At 24.6% G+C, this 22,757-nt stretch overlaps 3 protein-coding genes across 4 annotated transcripts; 2 read left to right on the top strand and 1 right to left on the bottom strand.

The window, feature by feature from the left end:
• The first annotated feature begins 760 nt into the window (after positions 1-760).
• On the top strand, positions 761-14,159 carry LOC409208 (bumetanide-sensitive sodium-(potassium)-chloride cotransporter). Its single transcript, XM_003250003.4, has 19 exons — positions 761-1,336; positions 3,458-3,615; positions 3,711-4,117; positions 9,726-9,885; positions 9,962-10,057; positions 10,230-10,421; positions 10,493-10,669; positions 10,843-10,982; positions 11,179-11,475; positions 11,559-11,784; positions 11,865-11,986; positions 12,073-12,208; positions 12,295-12,506; positions 12,584-12,825; positions 12,906-13,045; positions 13,128-13,455; positions 13,556-13,710; positions 13,783-13,891; positions 13,978-14,159. Exons 3-19 carry the CDS (start codon positions 3,851-3,853, stop codon positions 14,111-14,113), a joined length of 3,135 nt encoding a protein of 1,044 aa, XP_003250051.2. The 5' UTR covers positions 761-1,336; positions 3,458-3,615; positions 3,711-3,850; the 3' UTR covers positions 14,114-14,159.
• A 1,654-nt stretch (positions 14,160-15,813) lies between these two features.
• LOC552121 (N(G),N(G)-dimethylarginine dimethylaminohydrolase 1) lies at positions 15,814-19,343 on the bottom strand. Of its 2 annotated transcripts, XM_003250002.4 has the most exons (6): positions 18,910-19,343; positions 18,519-18,621; positions 18,350-18,447; positions 17,586-17,642; positions 16,671-16,766; positions 15,814-16,594 (listed from the first exon to the last, which is right to left on the bottom strand). In XM_003250002.4, exons 1-6 carry the CDS (start codon positions 19,165-19,167, stop codon positions 16,340-16,342), a joined length of 867 nt encoding a protein of 288 aa, XP_003250050.1. In that variant the 5' UTR covers positions 19,168-19,343; the 3' UTR covers positions 15,814-16,339. The 2 variants fall into 2 exon arrangements, with proteins under 2 accessions (XP_003250050.1, XP_624504.1); XM_624501.6 differs by lacking the exon at positions 17,586-17,642.
• A 216-nt stretch (positions 19,344-19,559) lies between these two features.
• LOC412635 (fukutin-related protein) lies at positions 19,560-21,677 on the top strand. Its single transcript, XM_396090.6, has 3 exons — positions 19,560-20,161; positions 20,282-20,539; positions 20,835-21,677. Exons 1-3 carry the CDS (start codon positions 19,697-19,699, stop codon positions 21,600-21,602), a joined length of 1,491 nt encoding a protein of 496 aa, XP_396090.2. The 5' UTR covers positions 19,560-19,696; the 3' UTR covers positions 21,603-21,677.
• The last annotated feature ends 1,080 nt before the right edge of the window (positions 21,678-22,757 follow it).

Genomic DNA, 22,757 nt, shown 5'->3' with positions numbered 1-22,757 from the left:
AGATTATTAAAAAAGTGTGCATATTTTTAATTTTGAATTTTTTATTACATAAACACGAATATGCAATTGCAATATTACATTTTTAATATTTAATATATATTTTATAATGTATATCATATTTTTTAAAGTATATAGAGCATATATATTTTAAAAGTATATATACATTTTAAAGTATATAGCATAAAAAGTAATATAGCATAAAAGTATATAGCATTAAAGTATAGCATAAAAGTTTTAACATTAAAAATATTAATTTAATATTAAAAATATTATTCAAAATTAATTTATTATTTGATTATGTTTTATTTTATTTTTATGATGAATTTTATATACTTTAAATAATAATTCAAATTTTTAATATAAAATACAAATAAATATATATGAATGAATTATTTAATTTTTTTTTTATTTATATATATCTTAAGAAATTAGTCTAATAAAAATATCGATTATAAATTCGATTATAATTTCATATATACAAGTTCATAGTTTCATTTCATAATAATTTAAAATTATTAACTCTAATACTATTAATTTTTCGAATCGAAATAAATGAAAAAGAAAAAAGAAAGAATATTTTACTTACAAAGGATGTTCCGAATTAAGTGATGTTTCGCAGAGCACTATAAGAAAGTGAATGTATAACATAATGCTTGTGTATTGTTAATTCTGTTACATGTATGCAGGGGTGCACTGTTATACGAATACGATTATGCGTATATGTGTACGTGAGCGCGCGAATGGACTAAAGAGAAGGGGAATTGTGCGAGGTTCCGTCAGTAGGAATCGGGATTTTGTGACGGTTAGACGTGTCGTGGAGTGGCGAATCTGAGAAATCACACGAGCACATATGACAGAAGCAGCACGTGCTTACGCGAATGCATAAATGTGCATATCGGATTAATTCTCGTTCAATGTAATTTCAGTGACAGAAGAGACGGTTGCATCGTGTATAAACGTGGACTTAGTTAAGAAGTTGCCGGCATCAGTCTATGTTACATGAGATGCGGTTGGTTGTATTTTTGAAAAACATTGAATGTTAGAATTGTCGTTTTTTATTCAATGGACAGATGTGAGAATAGCTCGACAGCGTGAATATTCATAGTGTGAGGTTATGGGGGGATCGGATACCTGACAGATACTTTGTTCTCTACTCGAGATCTTTTCTCGAGGCTGAGAAAGAAGGTGAAGGATGAAATACCTGCTTTTATTCGTTCATGGTTGATTCCTTTTTAAACGAAAGACATCTATTCGTACCGGTCTATCCCCTCCATTATATATGAGAATAGTGCATCGAAACGTTAGACTACTTTATAACAGAGGTCCGATACCTAGGGTGAGCCAGCTACGTTGCTAAAATTTCATATTTCTTTTAAAATTAATATTTTTATTTTGTCAGATTTTCAATATTTCTTTTTCTAATATAAAAACTTCATTCATTTTTTATATTGTCAAGAATGGATTCAAACATTTTCACTTTATCATTTATTTTTATTTATTCTGTAATATAAATTAGAAAATGATATAATATAAAAAAAAGGCAAAAAATATTTGTGACAAGAGTATGTTCACTTTTCTGATATGATAGAATGATAGAATATGGAATGAAATAAACAAATAATTTTTAAAATAGAATGAAAAAAATATATTTCTCATATATAAATTAATGATCGAAATATCTTCGAAAAATGAATAATCATAGGTTCGTTAGAATATTTGTTATGCATGTTGCATTTCATGACAGTTTCGTAAATACTACGTGATTCATAAAAATTTCTAATGTTCTTTTTGAATTTCGAAACTTATTTTTATTAATAATAAAATTGTTTTAATAAAATATTTATTAAATAAAAATTAAAATTTTTTAAAACTTTAACTTAGTAAAATAAATAAATTGTTAAATTATTTATTAGTGAAAATAATATAATGAATATACATAACAAAAATATAGAGAGTTGATTAAAATAAATTTTTTTTACAATTAAATTATTTATTTATACAATTTTCTCACAAATTTATGCAAAAATATTCTAAATTTGTTTGAATAATATTTTCTTTCATTTCAATAATTTCAATATTTTTACTATAATAATTTTCAAAAATAATTAAAAGTATCTAATAATTTAGATGGAATAATTTGAAGCTATGACTAATAATAGGTAATAAATGTAAAATTATTTATTTATTTCAAAATATTTTATATTAATTATAAATCCAATAGTATACAATCATTTAACAGTTTCAGGTTACATGATGCTCCCAAATTGCAGCTGATTCAAAAGTGCATTTGTGAATGATCATTAGAAATGCAAATAGTTTTGAACTTGTGTAAATTAGAATGATCTACTTTGACATTAATCAAAATCAATTCTTTCATTAATTAGTTGATTTAGCTTGTTTCGACTTATTCCGAAATTCTTTCTAAGAATAATAAGAAAGATATCGTACTAAATTTAATAATAGTATTTTTCTATAAATCGGATTTAATTATTAAAATTTAATATTTATTATATATTATAATATGACGATTACAGTACTCTTTTATTTTATTGAATTACCAGAAGAAATAATAAGTTTGATATTTTAATTGAAGCTTGAATGTATTATATAGTTTGTATCCTTTTTATTAATTTATATTTGGAAAAAGAATATTTAAAAAAATTATTTTACAAGATCCGTGCATCGAAAACATAAAACATAATTTCTACACTAGTCAGGAAATTACATTTTTACGAACAATGTTGCGAACTATTAATTCGATAATTAGATCATCCATGCATTAACCCGTCGAGAGCTAGTAATTATGTGTGGAGTGTTGTAAACAAGGGTAATTTCATAATTGACAAGCCTACACGGCAGTTGTTAACTAATTGTAATAGAAGAACCAAGGGCACCGAGCATCGATTATTTTTAAGACATATCGATTCTAAGGGATGCTATGAATACAAATTTTCTTCTTATCTTATATTAATTTATTCTACATTAAACTTTAAATATTTAGGTTCATCTACAATAGCCAACATAAAAATATATTTTATAAAATTGTCCCTTTTTCTTAACATAAAGAAAGATTTTCCAGAAGATGAAAAATATTTTTAAATGTTCACAATATTAAAGAAATTTGACAATTCTTATTTTATCAGACTATTCTTCTAATCTTATGTAAGAATTGATTCAAGAGTTTTTCGTTCTTATGGAAAATGTTTGAAACACATATATTTTAAAATATACTTTATTAAGCAACGTAGATTAAAATGAAATTATATTTCAACTAGTGATATGATTTTTTTTGTACATTATTAATGATAATGATGATTTTTATTTATCTCAAAATAGATATAATATAAGTAGATTATGTTACAAATTTATAGAAATATTAATACAATTTTCAATAAAAACGATATAAATTTTTTTTGAAAATAAATACAGAAAAATAATATCTATTTTTTCTTTACAGATTCGATTGGATATCGAATTATGAATCACATTGACATAAAATACTCAAGTCAAAATTGGAGGAAACATTAGCCATACATAGTCACCCTTAAACGTGCGGCGCCATTTTGAAGTCACGTCACTATTTTGGAGGTCAACATTTTTGCTTATAAAACGATTGTAAATAGAAAACTTATGATTTAAAGATGAATTAATCCACAAATTTGCGGTAGACAGGGAGGAATTAACAGATTGTTTTTTTTGATTGTCTGCAGTATATTTTGGTCTACAAATAAACGTTCAACTTACCAGCTTCTAGATCCTAATCGAATCCGCTGTCAATTACATCGCCAACGATAATCACGGACGAAGAATTATTAAAAAATTAAAAGACAAGAATAGATTAAAAATAAAAATGGCACATGAAAACGGTATAAGCGGTGATACCGATTCCGAAACGGTAGAATTGAATCCATTGAGAAGAACCAGATTCCATGTAAATCGGGTGGACAGTCTTGAAGGTCGAGCGAGCCTTCTTGGAGAACAAGAAACGAGAAAGTCCCTCCGACACATGACTAGGGAGGCACTGCCTAGACTGGATAATTATAGAAACATTATGAGTATCCAGGCTGCTCATAGACCGTCTTTGGACGAGCTTCACAATCCCACTGTGCTTAACAAGGTAAGAATGATGATACTTGACCATTAATAGCACCGCTATTTCTTTGTTTTATAATGCTTCTGTAGTTGTGTGTTCATTATGGTTACTGGCCATATGTGATGTTATGCGCTCGGTATATTCTTCTCTGCTCCTTCCTAACTCCAGTCATTTAATGGATGTGTACAAGATAATTTTTTTTATTCCAATGTCGTTTTGATAAGCAAGAAAATTTTCAAGTCTCGTTAATCGATTCTTTTGTTTTTTATTCAAATGATGAATAAACAATAGGTCATATAAAAGTTATTTAGAAAAGATTTCCACAATGAAGTCTCTACTATGATGCGATTAATTTAATATTGGTTGAAATGGTAGATAGAATTTTTTACGACTTTTCTGACTAATATTGTTTTTATAACATTGCTTGAATTAATACTATATAATCGCTTATTGCGAAACTCTAATTGTAACGATAAATTAATTTACAGCTTATCGCTAATTCAATGCATTCACGTTTTATTCGAACTACAACAACTAGTAGAGTATAACTATAATTAATCAGACGTGATACAAGAAAGAAGAACGTGGGTTATTTGAAAGTAATCCCTCTCTTTAAAATCAAGTCAACGTTCATCCGAAGAACTTTCTAAGTATCTTATATATAGTCATCGTTACACTCCATTGTGTATTGCTTTTGGTCTTCCTGATTTAAAATAGTGATACAGTTGATGTCGATGACCAATAATGGTGTGCACGAACACATGCACGACGATTGATGTCATCTACATTGACATTCACCCATTTCTTAACTCAGTTTATCCCTTATCTACGATTCTCTTTCAACGAGAAATCTAAAATTAAACGAGAGTTAGTAAAAGTGATTATACATAATCGTTTGTAAGCATATATATTTGATTAGTTCACATTCTTCTCTATTGATAGAATATATATATATATATATATATATATATATATATATCCATATTTAGTAATATTTGATTATTTTTATTTTATTTAATATATACAGAATATAATTGAAATAATCTTTTTAACAATGCTATGAAAAGTTTTCTAACAAAAAAGAAATTAAAATTGTAGTACATAGTTATCTTCATTCGTGTTGTGATATTATCAAAAGTTAATATTGTATATCTAAATTTTTATAATTAGTTCAGTATTTAAGTCATATATCTGTATTTCCATCATCTTGCAACAAGATATTTTGTTTTCATTATTGAAAATAGTTAAAATTGAAATTATGAGAATAACGAGAAATTTTTATAATTATTTTAAGACAAAGTTACATTTTTTATCTTTAATAATCTATATATCGTTAAGTTTTATAAATACCTTTACATATTATATTGCAGTAATTAGATATTTGAGATTTGACATCACAAAATTATTGTTGAGACTTTCGGATATAAGTCTTTTCTTTTTAAAACAAAATTGCCGATGTTTCGTATTTAGATATAGGAATTAAAAAATTATCTTTAATTAATAAATTATAAAAATTGATTGAATATTTTCACGAATTTTAAAGTTAAAAATTAAATGTTTCATAAAATATACTATATAATGTTTCAAGAAATTAATCAGAAGCAGTTTTTGTTTGTTCAGCTGATAATATTTCGTTCTACACAATCAAAAAAATATTGAAAGAATATTTTTATATTAAATATTCGTTCAAGAAAAGATATCGTATTTGTATATTTTTTTTACGATATTATGAGATATATTATAATTTATATGCTTGAATTATAATGCTTGAATTAATTGAACTAGATGAATCTAAACGAATCTGATTCAATACCGCATATATTTAATGGAACTGTTTCTTAATTAACCCTTTTGAAATTGTACGACACGGTCGGAACAAATATCAACATTTGTTCCAATCAACTTTTCTCCTCAAGACGACGAACCATAAATCTCGACCATAAATCGTAATAGAACAGCTTCGAGCCGAAATTACTTTTGCAAAGTCTCATGATGTGTTTAGCTAAATATAAGCCTCGCTAAACTGATTGCTACGACGAAATATGATATGTCCGGCATAACCATAGTACTGTAACGACTTAAATTCATCATGTAGATTGCCCCTGACACGGGGTTAACTATAATTCAATCGAAATATATATTCGAATGCGATCGCGAGTTCGCTTGATCGTTTCGTTGCATATACTTAATTTGCATATAATGATATATTACACTAATCAATTAAGCGTGTCGTATCATGAAATAATTTATTTTCGAACAAGAATTTGTTTTTGTATCGAGTTTGATTTTTAAGTTCAAAGAGAAAAGGAGAAAACGCAGCTTATTTAATGATAGATACGTGACGGAATGAAAACTTTCGAACGTGATCACGAAGAAAAATTTTAAAGAACGACACGTGAAAGCATTTGTTTCAAGCACATACAGACCAGATAAGCATCTTGTTCAATATCAACCGATAAAAACACTTGATTATCGATGTAATTTATTGATTCAGCACTTAACATATAGATAAATTATTTTATTACTAATTATAATAATTATTGCAGTTTCGCTAAATCTCTGTTCGTACTACTTAATTTGAGATTCTATTGAGTGCATTAACATATCTTATTACATTGTTTTTTAAACGCTTGAGAAGTGAAATTATAAAAAATTATAACTTTATTATATCTTCTAAGCATTCTTAAATTAAATAAAAATTAAATATTCGTTCCTTTAAGAGATAAAATTGGAGAGTTAAGAGTAATTTACACAATGAAGATTTTTTTTCAGAATAAATCGATATAATAGCAAACTGCTAAAATTTATTAGCAATGAATTTTTTATGAGATTTTTAATTAAAAAATCAAGAATGATCAGTAAATATTGAAAAACGCATGTATAAGTAATATTTAAATTTATTTTTTAAAGGCGCATCGATTCGGCAAAGCTAATTAGCAACGCGTTCCTTGTGAAGATGAAAATCGACATTTTTTTACTATCCCTAATTTCTTTGGAAAATGAATGGCGGGCAAATCTTATTTTCGCACCGTCTCTCTTGAATCGTCAAAATTAATTAGCAACATATCTTCCACCGAGGATCAATCATAGCCTTCTCCATCAAAAAAATCTTAGAAGTCGCGTGCGTGAACATGGATAACCTTCATGGTTCGTGGCATGTTAAAATAGAAACCCACGTTCGGTTGAACAATTAAAGCATCACTTGAAGTGATCGCAAATGCCACAAGACTGTCTCATCAACTGCGCAATGCTCGACAAATAATGCCATTTATTCGAGAAATAAATATATTCGAGAAGTGTACATCGAAAATCATGATAAAAAAAATTTTGGAAATAGTTTCTTGAATTTTTAAAAAAAATTCTATTTTATATTTTCTACTTCACTTTTATACAAAGGATCATTTGCTATATTCTACTTGTACTACGATTTTATATTTTCTGATAGTAATTTTGTAGTAGTGTAATAATATTTTAGATTTATTCAATGGAGTATGATCTATCATAATTATTTCATTATCATCATATATTTATTTCGCTATTCTCTTTTTATTCAATTTTATTATTAAAATACATATGAAAGAAATGAACATATCTAACGAATGACTGTATATATTAGCACACATATATATTCTTATTATTTCATCATATCAATCGACGTGTAAAAGGTCAACGACGAATAACGAATCAATTTTATTTGAATCGATTATGAATAACTTATAGATTGAACAATCAATGGATAAAATAAACAATAGAAAATAAACAATAGAGACAATAAAATTGAAATATCACTGGCAAATCCAAATTGTGAGTCGTGTGTGTAAGACTTAATGATACTGTCGATAGGACCAGTAAAACGCGTGCTCCGAATACATTACGAGTCGAGGGATAAGCGTTCGTTATTATTTGACTATTATACCACGTATACGTACCGACGTGTCACTATCAAAGAGTTTATATATGGCCAGTATGCGAGAAGCATCTTCCTTTCCTTGTCGTTCATTTCTTTCGATGCAATGTGCTCATAATTCACTTATACGCGTCTCGAGTACTTACATGCATGATCTGTGACAATGAACAAATGAGTTCTCTTTCGACAAGTCTTTTTTTCTTTCTCATTGTACATCTTCATAATATGCTTATTAGAAAAAATGAATTTGTATTTCTCGATGATTTCAAGATACGTATAATAAAAAAGAAAAAAAAAGACAAATATTCTTTTGTAAATTGGAAAGCAATACTTTTATATGCAAATGATAATACGCTAATGATTTCTCAATAATGATAAAAATTATTGAAATTTTTTTGAGTTTTTTGCATCAATGGATTTCAATCAAAATGAAAATATTGAAAACTTAAAATTTTGAAAGTTTTGATTTACAAAAATTCTTATTTTTGAAATTTATTTGAATAATTTGATGAATTTTCTTGTTGCATTTGTTATTAGAAGTTAAGCCACGAGATTAATTCCGCGCAGATACGTAAGAATAATTTTACAATTATACCGAACTCCAAGGCACGATATTCGAGGAGATATAACGGGAAATAATGGGATGAAATAATCGTCTCTCTAAGAGTTATAAGCTTGAGCAGCAAAAAGATATCCCTGAATCGCGGATGTTCGTGTTTCTAACTATTTTCCAAATAAATTTTTGAATTATTAAAGATAAGAAAGAATCATTGAATTCATTCAAAGGAAATTGATATAGTGAATTAAAAAATGATTAAATAATTGATTTAGATAATGCTGAAATTATTTATGTTTTAATATTAAAAATCCTAAGTTCTTAATTCGTTAGAAGATGATGTCAGTGGAAGTATAATTGAATTACTCAGAATTTATTTAGTAGTATCATTTATAAGGTTTCCACAAATATTTGTCTGATTAGATATTTAGAAAAACTGAAACTAATTCTACAATTTACAATGTAATATTTGATTTTAAAAAATTAATATTTGTAAATCAATTTTTTTGAGAAATCTTCCATTATTCTTCCATTCCATATTTAAGTTTTTGTTTTTTCTAATTTCTTTGATATTTATCTTAATTCTTAGTTAGTTTTCAATTTTTTATACTAAAGATTTAATAGTTATAGAAGTAATAATTATACTATTATTATTGTTGTTGTTGTTGTTATATTAAATAGTTTGCCTTAAGTTGGATAAGAGCACTTCTTAAGATCTCCAAAGTGAATTTCTAAAAAAATATCTCAACATTGGGCGATGTATAATGTATGACATGTGAGGCATTGTTACGTAAATCGTTAGTCTTCATTGGTCGACTGGCGACCCTTCCTCTAGACGAATCACCTTCAATGCCGATAACCACCTCTAAATCTCAATTTACGCGTAACACTCACGCAGAGAGATCTACGAATCTTTCAGCAAGTTTTATAGTTTAATTCTCTTTAATTCTCTAAATACTTCTATACGTGAATGGAATTAGAAACTGATATAGATTGTTCATCATTCTAGAAATTCTGTTTTAAAATCAATGGAACTGTTTTAAAATTATGCCAAATGATGATTTGACTTGAACTTGAATGAAATATATAGACAATTGATTGTAGAATTTTTATTATAAGATAATCGAATTGCTTAAAATTGTATCTGATATTTGAATTTGATATTCTAGGGTTCAGGATCGCATAGTTTGCCACCAGTGCAAGTGAAGCCACCGACTTCCGGAATAAAATTCGGATGGATTCAAGGAGTCTTATTGAGATGCCTTCTCAATATTTGGGGAGTAATGCTTTTTTTACGACTCTCCTGGGTCGTAGCACAAGCAGGAATAGGTATAGTATAATTATAAAAAAAATTCCTTTACAGATATTATTTTTTAATATTTTTTTTTTTATATGTATCTTTTAGGAGAAGCTATTTTATTGATTTTAACAACGACAACTGTAACTACGATAACATCGTTATCTATGTCGGCGATTAGCACAAATGGTCTCATTAAAGGAGGTGAATATTATCAATAAATTTATAATCGGTTAATATCTGATTTAAATAATAAATAATTAAAAATAATAATTTTTAAGAATTTTATTTGAATTTATATCGATTAATATGGTTTCCTATAAATTTCAATTGCCTTTGGTATCAGTCGATAAGATTAATTAAATGCTTCCTGCAGGTGGAACGTATTACATGATTTCCAGATCACTGGGACCAGAATTCGGAGGATCTATAGGACTTATATTTTCTTTGGCGAACGCAGTCGCTTGTTCGATGTATGTTGTTGGATTTTGCGAGAGTATGGTTGATTGCTTAAAATCAAATGGAGTTTGTATTGTTGATTGCGATAATACGGATATTAGAATTATAGGTCAGTACAAAAAATTGTGTAATATGATTTTTTTTTTTCTAAAATTTATTATAAAATTTCTTTTTCCATAGGTTGTATCACGATAGTTCTGTTACTTTTGATCGTAATGATTGGATTGGAATGGGAAGCCAAAGCTCAAATTGGTTTGCTGATTATATTGCTTTTAGCTATCGCTGATTTTATGATTGGCACCTTTATTGGACCTAAAGATGATCAAGAACGGGCTAAAGGATTTATGGGATACAACGGTAATATCCATGATAATAATTGATTAAATTGATAAAAGATATTGCCTATTTAAGAAAATAGTAAATTGACTAAATTATAATAAAGATGATTAAATGAAATCAATATCGATAATATATATCGATATAGATAGAATATTATAGATAATTTCAAAAATTTCATTTTATATTTACAGCTGATCTATTCAAGGAGAACTTTTATCCGGATTACAGATATAGTGAGGGAATGAAGCATAATTTTTTTTCAGTCTTGGCTATTTTTTTCCCTGCGGCTACAGGTATCCTGGCAGGTGCGAATATATCCGGTGATTTGAAGGTGATTTAGATCTTTCATTTATAGGGAATATATACATTCTAATACTGTAAAATTTTACTAAGGTTTTTAATTGCATTATATCAAATATTTAAATTTATATTTCGTTGTATTTGATTATTGTATTATTTCCCAAAATCAACTTTTTAAATATAATATAAATTTATTACAATCTATAAACAAAATCGATTTTTTTTAGGATCCGCAAACGGCTATTCCTAAAGGAACATTGTTAGCTATTCTTTTAACAACTATATCTTACCTCTTTATGGCGCTTATGGTGGGCGGCTCAGTTATGCGAGATGCATCTGGCGATGTTAATGATCTGTGGAATATTTTCAATAGTTCATATGCTGCTTTATCAAGTTCGAATACGACTAATGAAACAACCGAATCTTCAATTATTGTAAATTCCAATCAAATAGTATGGAGTATATATAGTACAAAATTTAATTGTACAGGAAATTGTCAATATGGTAGCCATAATAGTTTTCAGGTATTTTTTTAAATTATGTAAAAATAAAAAATTGTATAGATATTTAAATTTTATATTGATAATTTTATAGAAAATTATTTCAGGTGATCGAATTGGTTTCTGCATTTGGACCATTTATTTATGCTGGATGTTTTGCAGCTACTTTATCAAGCGCTTTAGCATCGCTGGTTTCCGCACCCAAAGTATTTCAGGCACTTTGTCTCGATAAATTATATCCTGGAATAGCATGGTTTAGTGGCGACAAAGATAAAGAACCAATTCGTGGTTATCTTCTTACTTTTATAATCGCAGTTGGTTTTATTTTAATCGGTGAGCGTTATGCTTTTATATTTTTGATAAATTATTTGTTAATATTTATTATTTTAAATAAAAATTTTTATTCATTTCAGGAGAATTGAATGCTATAGCTCCTTTGATCTCAAATTTTTTCTTGGCTGCCTATACTCTTATTAATTTTAGCACTTTCCATGCTTCGTTGGCAAAACCAATTGGTTGGAGACCAACGTTTAAAGTATAAAATTTGCATTAAATTTATTAATAAAAGAATTACTTATTTTATAATGGTAATATGATTTTTTTTATATTTTATTATTTTAGTATTATAATATGTGGCTAAGTCTTGCTGGTGCTATTCTTTGTGTTTCTGTGATGTTCTTGATCTCATGGTGGACAGCGTTGATCACATTATTTGTAGTATTAACACTTTATTTAATAGTTTCTTATAGAAAACCAGGTAATATTTTATAAGTATCTTGATTACATAAGAAGACAAACATAAAAATAACGTAAATTATTATAATAATTATAATTATTTTGTAGATGTTAATTGGGGTTCTACAACACAAGCCCAAACATACAATAATGCCTTAAATGCTGTTCAACAATTAGATAGAGTTGAAGAACATGTTAAAAATTATAGACCTCAACTGTTAGTATTAAGTGGCACTCCAAGTGCAAGATCAGCACTTATTGATTTTGCACATCATATTACTAAAAATAATAGTTTATTTATTTGTGGCCATATTATTGAGGTATAGCATTCTTTAATTAAAATTATTACATAGTCTTTATAATAATATAATAATACATTTAAATTTCCATATTTTAGACACCAATATCATATAAGACGCGAAATTCCATGATTGCGAATTGTACTTCCTGGTTTAGAGCAAATAAAATTAAGGCATTTTATTCTCTGGTGGATGGTGCAAATTTTCAAGATGGCACTACTTCTCTTTTACAAGCTGCCGGTTTAGGAAAAATGAAGCCTAATATTTTATTAATGGGCTATAAGCAAGACTGGGCAACTTGTCCTCGAGAAAATTTAAATATGTACTTTAATATTATGCAGTGAGTATATATATATACATATTAAATTTATAAACGAATTAAAAAAAATAAAAATTGTGATAATTTTTTTTTTTATATAGCAAAGCTTTAGATATGCATATAGCAGTAGCTCTTCTGCGAATAAGTGAAGGTTTAGATTGTAGTATAGGAGATATTGAAGAACAAAAAAAAAGTGTTCAAACAATTCCAGGGAATCAAAGCTTTTCTCAACTTAGCCAAGGTTTATATAATACTTAATACTTTTTTTCATAAATACTGAATTTTTTCTTATCATATATTTTAATTAATATTTATTTCTATAGCCAGTAGTACATCAGATATTTCTATTCCTGGAAGTCCAGCTCCAAGAAGATCTAAAATGATTAATGAATATCCTAATCCAACTGCAGAAGATCAACGTGAAAATCGACAAAATTTCCTACCTATAGCAAAAGATATACTTAATGCTGTAACAAAATTCCAACGTAAACAAAAAAAGGGTACTATAGATGTATGGTGGTTGTATGATGATGGTGGTTTAACTCTTTTATTACCCTATATTATCAGTACAAGACGTAATTGGTCTAATAATAAATTAAGAGTTTTTGCCTTAGCAAATAAAAATTCTGAACTCGAATATGAACAAAGAAAGTAAGTAATAGATATAGTAGTATAGTATAGTAATAGATTCTTGTAAATAAAAATAGATAAAACAAATTTATTAATTATTTTATTATTGCTTTATTGTTAGTATGGCAAGTCTTTTATCGAAATTCAGGATAGATTATTCTGCATTGAAAGTTATACCAGATATTTCAAAACCAGCACAGAATACTACCAAAAGTTTCTTTGATTCATTAATAGCAAATTTTCAAGAAACAGAAAATACAAAAACAATGAATGATGGTATTATTTTTATGAAATTTTTATAACTTTGAATTATGAACGAGAAAAGATTAAAAATTAATTTATTTTCAGATATTATCAAAGATTCTGAATTAATTGCTATGAAAGAAAAAACAAATAGACATCTACGTTTAAGAGAATTATTACTTGAAAATTCTATGGATGCTAATTTAGTAGTTATGTAAGTAAAATTATATAAAATAATATTTTTAATGATTTTTTAAAATTATTTTAAATCAATTTTATTGTATTTTATTTCTTCTTTAGGACATTGCCAATGCCTCGAAAGGGTGCTGTTTCAGCACCTCTCTATATGGCTTGGCTCGAAACTTTAACGCGTGATATGCCACCATTTTTACTTGTTCGAGGAAATCACACGTCTGTTTTAACTTTTTACTCTTAATAATATAAAATAAATAACAAGACTTGTGCATTATATGATATTGAAATTAATTAAAGTATTTTATTTTACCAATGACTTAAAATATTGTCATGAATGTGAAGATAAAGAGATAAAATAGATGAACTGCCGTCGAATATGATAAAAACAGAAAGAAACCTTTATATATTTATATCAAAAAGGCAGATGTTTGAATGAGTTAGTAATAATATTCAAGTGTGTTTAGTAAGTGTCAATTTTTGAATATATATATTGAATATAATAAATGCAGCAAGACTGTATTATTTTTTTAATAACATATTTGCCACAATAATTGTTCCTAAATTTCGAAATGTTTTCCATCCACCAATTGTAAAAAAACTACATCCTTATAAATACTTAAAATAAATAATAATATAATATACTATAAATTGTACAATTACTAATAACACATTTTATATGCTTGCTTACAATTATTTAAAATTTCGATAATAAATTATATTAAATTTATTTATTTAAAAAATATACATAATATTTTAAATGATTATAAGCAAATATTAATTTTTAAAACACAAATTTGAAAAAGAAAATACTTATTTTAGATAATATAAAAAAACGATTGATATACATATATAGATAAAAAAAATAAAATTATATGTAAATTTTTGATACACACACATGCATGCGCGAGCGCGCGCGCACACACATATACATACATATTTTAACTTATTCGTACAAAATTTTTCAGATATATAAATTTTTTTTTAAATAAAACTATTATTTTATTAATTGGATTAATAATATATTTATATACACTTTTGAAAAGGAAATTAATCAGAACTAAGACTATAACATATATATAGTATATATTTTTTTATTTTGTTTACAATTTTATAGCCTATATACTTTGGAAAATTTTTTAAAGAAATATGTTAAATAATATCAAATTTAAGTTGTTACAATTGTTACAATTTATAAAATATTCATTGCAAAACTGTTTTTATCACAAAATTCAAAGAAATATAATATTTTTATAATAAAAAGAAGATAAAAATCACAAAATACAAACATATGAATTAATATGAAAATGCACATTAAAATGTATAAAAATACAATAAACTTATTATAATATTGTCATGAGTTTAAAGAATATTAAAAAATTATATTATAGTACTGCAAATTCTATTATTAATTTTCTACTGTTATTATAACTCTGCCAAAACAATTTAAGCTTGTTGCAATATATATTGTATATATATGAAATTTGTTTTTATACAAGTTTTATTTATTTATTTATTTTTTTTTGATCCGTAGACTCTTAATCATGTAACTTTGCTATAATGTGAATCAGCATTAACTTTTAACTATCAGTGCTTTTATATATTATTAATTTTGCAGTATATAATTGAATTATAAAAGAGCTCTATTTGAATAATTAAATGAACACTTTTTATAGACTAGTAGCAAATGCATTCAAGATATTAGAATACTGATAATTGATTTTTAATAGCTGTCTAATTGATTTCTATTTATATAACACAAGATATCAAAAGTAGAAGAAGATATAGATATAATTTATTATCGTATTTTAATTTTATGATTTTGTTCTTTTTGTGCTACATTAAAATTTTTTTTGATTTATTTATTTAATTTATAAATTAATTTTTTAAAGTATTTTTTGTTTTTGTAAAAAAAATTTTGTGCAATATAAATTTCTATGATATTTTAATTAATTTATTATGAGTAAACATTCATATATTATTCAAGTAAAATATAAGATAATAATTGATCATAAAATATGTTTGAAATCATAAAAATATAAAAAATATATATATATATCTAATGTTGCCATGATAAAATCTTAGAAAAAAATAAATCTCACATTAATGGCAAGATAGGTGTAATGATTTTATATCATATAAATCTATAAATTAAATTAATAAAGTTTTAATATATTATTTCTACTGTAAATATCTTAAAATCAAATATATTAATCTTCTTAATTATATAAAATCTCTTTTATATTAAGATAATTTTTTTTATAAAATAATTATAAAATAATCTTTTCTGTTCACATTAAAATAGTTATTAAAGTTTTAGAGTGACGTATATATACTACGTCATTATGTTAATGTTTTTGCACAGCATTTTGATATCATTTTCTATTAGAAATATTTAAACTCTTGATTTTATAATTCACATCAATATATAATTCTAGCACTTATGCTAGATATATTTTCAATTCTTAGTTTAAATACTGCGAATATGTCTGGGTCTACGTACTAATAAACAACAAGAAGTCAAACCAGAACTGACCTTTGCTAATTCAGACATACGTAATGATCTAGTTGGAAATTCAATTTTTTCTGCAAAAACTTTACTTGATTGTGGAATTTCATCTTCTGATCTGTGAATCAGTGTTCCATTCACATAAAGTACATTGGCTGCAGCATCTTCAGGCACAGTTAATGTTTGGTAACTATAAGTTGCTTCTCTCTCAATTCTCTATGTTACAAACAACATACATATTAAAAAAAAATATAAACAGATAAAAAATCATTGTTAAATTATAATTAAATACCTTTAAAACTTCTTGAGATTCTTTTCCAGCACCTACACAAATAATATCTGGACCAGCCATTGTAACTAAACCTTTAAGACGTTTGGATTCAGCAACCTATAAATAATAATTGAATAAAAAATACACATACTCTCAATCTTAAATAATATATATGATGTAATCATAAATGCAATAAAATAGAAAATTATTAATTTCTTTAGATATATATGATATTTTAATTATATCAGAAATAATAAAAAAATGTTTTTATTTCAATAAAACAGATTTTTAATTTAAGCATTATTTTTATTAGCTAATTATTTTTTGTAATTAATACAAGGCATGAATAAAAAAGTATTATTACTTAAATATATTATAAAAATATAAACAGATATATATATATTATTTCTTTAATAATATTGCATTGCACAGGAAAAGAAAATAAAAAATATTAACTGATATAATAAACTAATTTGAATTGATTTTAATATGCATATTATGAACAATAAATAATGTAACTTTATTCAATTATTAAAATTTCATATTTTAAAAAAATGAATATTTTTTTTCTAAAAAAATAATTTTTTATATTTTATACATCTTTTTTTATATACAATTGATTAAAATTACATTATAAAATTTCATAACTTGATAAATTTATGCAAAACATTATAAATATTAATCACATGCGAGATTGAAATATAGTTTTGTGTATCAGTGTATGTATGTGTCTCATGTGCAAAATTGCACTAAGCCATAACTCACATACTAGATAAAACTCCATCTGAAAGCATTCTGTAAAACATCTGCAATGGGTAATTGTAAAAAATATATTCACAAATAAACTTGTTGGAATCGTGCAAAATTGTGTTTCTAAATTGTGAAAATTTTTTTCAATGTAATATGCAAAAGAGAGTCAGTCTAATACACCCAAACCTGAATTGGGGCTGAGGTAAGACTCTCCACTATCACCTCTTCGCCACCATCACCCACCTTAAATGAACATCAGAAAAGTAAATCTTTGATATTTTATTTTAATTAATCATATTTTTAACCAATATATTTATGAATATGTGGAAATATATGTTACATATTTTATGAAAATATGTTTTAAATGTTTTTTTGTTATAATAATATTTTGTATTTCAATATTTATTTAAAGAACAAATAATAGAATTAAATATATAATTGTTAAATTAGTAACAAAGAATATAATTATTAATATATGTATATAAAATGTAAGATACAATTACCCATGTATTTATTTTATTATAATTATATCAATATTATCACATTTCATAGATTTTTTAACATATAGAAATAACATATCATGGAAATACTAAGAACATAAAAAAGTACATTTCTAAAACAATCACAATATACATATACATTTTGATATCTTTATAACACATAATACTTTTGATAACACAAGTTATGCTACAAATAAGAATATTGAATAAAGTTATAAAGCAAACAACATTAATTCTTTTTATTTTAAGAAATATTTAATTAAATAATTTTCATGCAATATATTTTACATTTTCAGAATAAAAAAATATTAGAAATAGATTTATACAAGATAGAAGATTTAAAGATTAATATAATATACAATATATATTAAGAAGCAAATAACTATACAAATTATACTAAATAATTATTAATTTAATTATTTAATAATTATTAATCAATAATTTACTAACCTTAATAGGTACACAGGGATATTCTGGAAATGCTGCTGCAACTGCTCTTGCACCTGCTTCATTTGTATAATGAGATAATCCAACAAAAAATTCACGACCTATAAACAATTATTTTTAATTAATAATTTCTTTTTTTTATTATTAATTTAATATTTAAAACAAAATTTACCAGTAAATAAAACATCTCCTCCATCCAAACGAGCATTTTTATCAGCTATTTCTATAAGAGGAATTTCCAATTCCTTCTTCAAAACAGCTCTAATTGTCTCAATCTAAAATTACATTATATCTTGTCATTCATATATTAGAAACATTACTAATATAATAATGTTCATGCATATGAAAATATAATAAATTTATTTTGTTTTTTGCAAATACAAAGAAATAATTTAAATTATGTTTTTTAAATTATATGTATATATGTATATTATTATACATGTATATTAAAATATGATTTTCTTATAAAGATACAATGAAAGAATCTTTTTTTTTTTTTTTATAAAATAATAATATTATTTGAAAATATTTATTAATTTTTATAAAATTTTATATAAATATACCTCTTTTAGGCGCGATGGTTCATTGGGTCGAGCTATAAGTGCAATACCATTGCATACAACTGCAATATCTTCAACAAAAACACAAAGCGGTGAATTTTCATCTGGTGGCATTTCAACAACATCGATATCGAGTTCTCGCAAAAGTTGAGCAAGTGCTAAATGTTGAGTTCTAGCTTCATCTAATGTGACCTCGCCTCTTGTACGAAGTGAAAGAGGAATTCTGCATAAAACTGCATGAGTATAACGATGGAGAGGCATAGTGCAATAATAGAAAGATTTTTTTCTCAAAATGTACTTAAACTTCACTATTTTTTATCTATTTAAATTATAATGTAACAATCACAGAATAAGTACTATCTTCCTATTAATTTTATTAGAACACCGAATGTTACAAATGTAGATCTTGACGTTTATGTAAAAACAACAGTAAAGCAGTATTCTAAACATTTACATTTATAATGTCACCAGATTATAGCGCCAAATGATTTTAAATTTTCTAAATTTTAAAATAAAAATTTTGTTTTTAATACATGAAGTATTAAGATTTTATAATAATATAAAAACATTTATTAAACAATAATATTATATAAAAATAATATTTCAGTGTTATTCTTATATTATATTTGGAAAATGATAGATTGGTAATGCTGAGTAGAAATAAATTGAAATATATAGAGCTATTATGATTTGTCAAACGTTTAAATGTAATTTAGAAATGTTATAATACATAAAAAAATGAAGTAAAGAAAATTTAATTTACAATGATATCGCATAATAAGCGATAATTATGCGTTTTAAGTTTGTAAGAACGTTATTAGTGCTTGCACTATTAGGTAATATCATTGTATGGTATAGAATATGGAGGTTATTTGCTACACAAAACACTTTACGATTGTTGACACCAAATATCGTTACTCCTGATCCTCCACAAAAATTTCATCGTCGATTAGCTCGATTAGTAACTGTGGTTATACGAGAGTTTGAAACTTTTGAAAATGATGTGACTTCAACTGTAGAATCTATATTAAACTTTTTTCCTACTATACCAATTTTAATAATAAGCAATGAATTGCCATATCCTCCATTAGAATTAGACTTTGCAAATGAAAGTATGCAGAACGTTAAATTAATAAATTTGCAACCGGAATTTAATAAATCTTATGATGAAAGAAATCCTCTTTTTTATGTACGAACAAAGTTTGTTTTATTTTTACCTGATAGTAGTCGACTTTCTACTAAGCAAATCATACAAGTAAGAAACATTATATATTTTTATTATTCTCTTTTAAAGCAATTTTTTAAATTTTATTCTTAATAATTATGTTATAATAAATAAATAATATATATATATTATTGTTTGAAATTTTTATAGGAAACTGTATCACAAGCTACAAAATTAGGAATAGTTAGTGTACCAGTAGGAAGTGTAACTTTAAATTGCATTAATATAGATTTAAAAGTGAAGGAATGGAGTGTCAAGTTTTCATATACAACTGGTAATGAATGTGATGGAGTAAATGGAAAACATGCTACAATGCTTGAAACTAAATTATTAAAAAAATTAACTGATCCTTTCTTATTACCTTTTACGGATGCATTATACATTCAAACAACTGCATTAGGAGCAAAGGTTTGTATTTTCTTAATTTTAACTTAATTTAATTTGAATTTTCTTAATTTTATTTTTAATTAATTTTATATAAGAAAAGACAAAAATTTTAAATAAATCATTTAAGTTAATTTAATAGATATGTTTTTTTTTGTAATTTTGAATATTTAAAAACTTTGTGTTTTTTTCTAAATGTTATAATAATTTAAATTTATAATAAAAATAATTCAATTAGTAATATATAATTAATATATATAAGTACATATTAATAATTAGTAAAATTGATTCTAGTAGATAATTTATTACATGTTACCAGATTCATATGTTATCAAATTATCATTTTAATGAAGGAAAATCATTATATAAAAATCAGCAATCTCAATGGAAGGTACAACAATTATATCAAAATCGCGAACGATCTATGTTTGAAAAGTTGGGAATTAAAAAAGTTATAAGAACTTCCAATTCTATAGAATGGTATGGTTGTTCTAGAGAAAGTATTAGATGTTTTGGATCAGTTATAAATGGTGTTCCTTCTTATCTTTATCAAAATCGATATACCCCACCTTGTTGCCTCTCAGGATTAAGGAAAGTTGCTCATCATGTATTTGATAAATTAGAAGAAGTTGGTATCAGATTTTGGTTAGAAAGTGGATCTTTACTTGGTGCTATGAGAAATGGTGATATTTTACCATGGGATCATGAAGTACAAATAGGAGTAAATCGTGATGATCTTGAAAGATCACCATGGTTAATTAAAGCTATGAATAAACCTATTATTGATAATCATGGTTTTGTTTGGGAAAAAGCAACAGAAGGGGAATTTTTTAAAGTGCAATATTCAAAAATAAATCATTTAACTGTAAATATACTTCCATTTTATGTCAAAAATGGTTCTATGGTTAAAGATGCATGGTTTTTAAATAATAAAGATTTTCCAGAGCAATTTCTTCATCCAATGTCAAGTATTGAATTTGCTGGCAGACAAGTACCATGTCCAAACAATATTAGGGATTTTTTAGAATTGAAATATTTTAGAGGTGTGATTGAAAATCCAGAAATTCCTGGTAAAATTTCTTTTTAAGATTTTGTTCATTAATCTTGTAATCATATACAAAATTAGGAAAATAGGTTTTTCTAAATATATAATTTATATTATCTATTTAATTGTCTTTTATTATAAATATTAATATTGAGATTTTACAATCTCTTTTTATGATTTTAATCTTATCCAAATTAGTATAAAAAATTTAATTAGAAATGTATTATAGTATTTTCAAATGAGAAATATTATTTTCTAATATTTTTTAAAATTATATATTAATCATCATAAACTAGGAATTATTATTAATTTGGCTATCTCATACTAAAAATTTAGTATGAGAATAAAAAAGATTCTATAAAATATCCTTGAAAATGTAGATGTTATATATTTTTTAATATTTATAATAAATATAGATACCAACAAATTTTTATTATATTTAAATAATTATTAAATATTATTGATAAGAAATTTTAAATTTCATTAATGATGAATTATTAGATGTTCAAGTTCCTAAAGAAATTATAGATTGTTTTAAATGATATTGAAACTTGTAGTTATAATAAGTTACATATACAAAAATCTTTCTTCTAAAAAAAATATAAATTTCCTTCTTCTAAAGAAAATATATAAATATTTAGAAAGTAATATTTTGTAATTTTAATTCTTTCATATGCAATCTCAGTATTAATTATAATATTAAAAATTTTATTTTTATTTTATTTTACATAAAAAAGTTAATGTGCCAATGATATAAAAATTATTTATTTTTATGAATAATATATTTTTTTATATTTTTATATGTTATTTAATATTTATTTACCTCATGTATTTAATAACTTTAATAATTTATTTGATATAAGGAAAATTTATATAATATAAATATTTATTTAAAAATAAATGTAACAGACACTGTGATAGCCAGTGCTTACTATATTTGAAATATCTGCAGATAAAATTTTGTATAATGATAATATTATGTATTAAGTTTATAAAGAATTTGCATATGTATTATTGAATTAAAATTTTTAAAAATATTAATTGAATTTTTAATTATAAAAATATTATATTTTCATTTATATTATATATTTTCTATAATGATTTTAAACATATAACGCAATATTTATAAATATATTTTTTTTTAATTATTATTTTTTTAAATATATATTAAATTTATTAAATATATATTTAATAATA

The sequence above is a fragment of the Apis mellifera genome, linkage group LG12 (assembly GCF_003254395.2).
Source record: "Apis mellifera strain DH4 linkage group LG12, Amel_HAv3.1, whole genome shotgun sequence".
NCBI lineage: Eukaryota > Metazoa > Arthropoda > Insecta > Hymenoptera > Apidae > Apis > Apis mellifera.
This window is presented reverse-complemented; position numbering and strand designations above follow the sequence as displayed.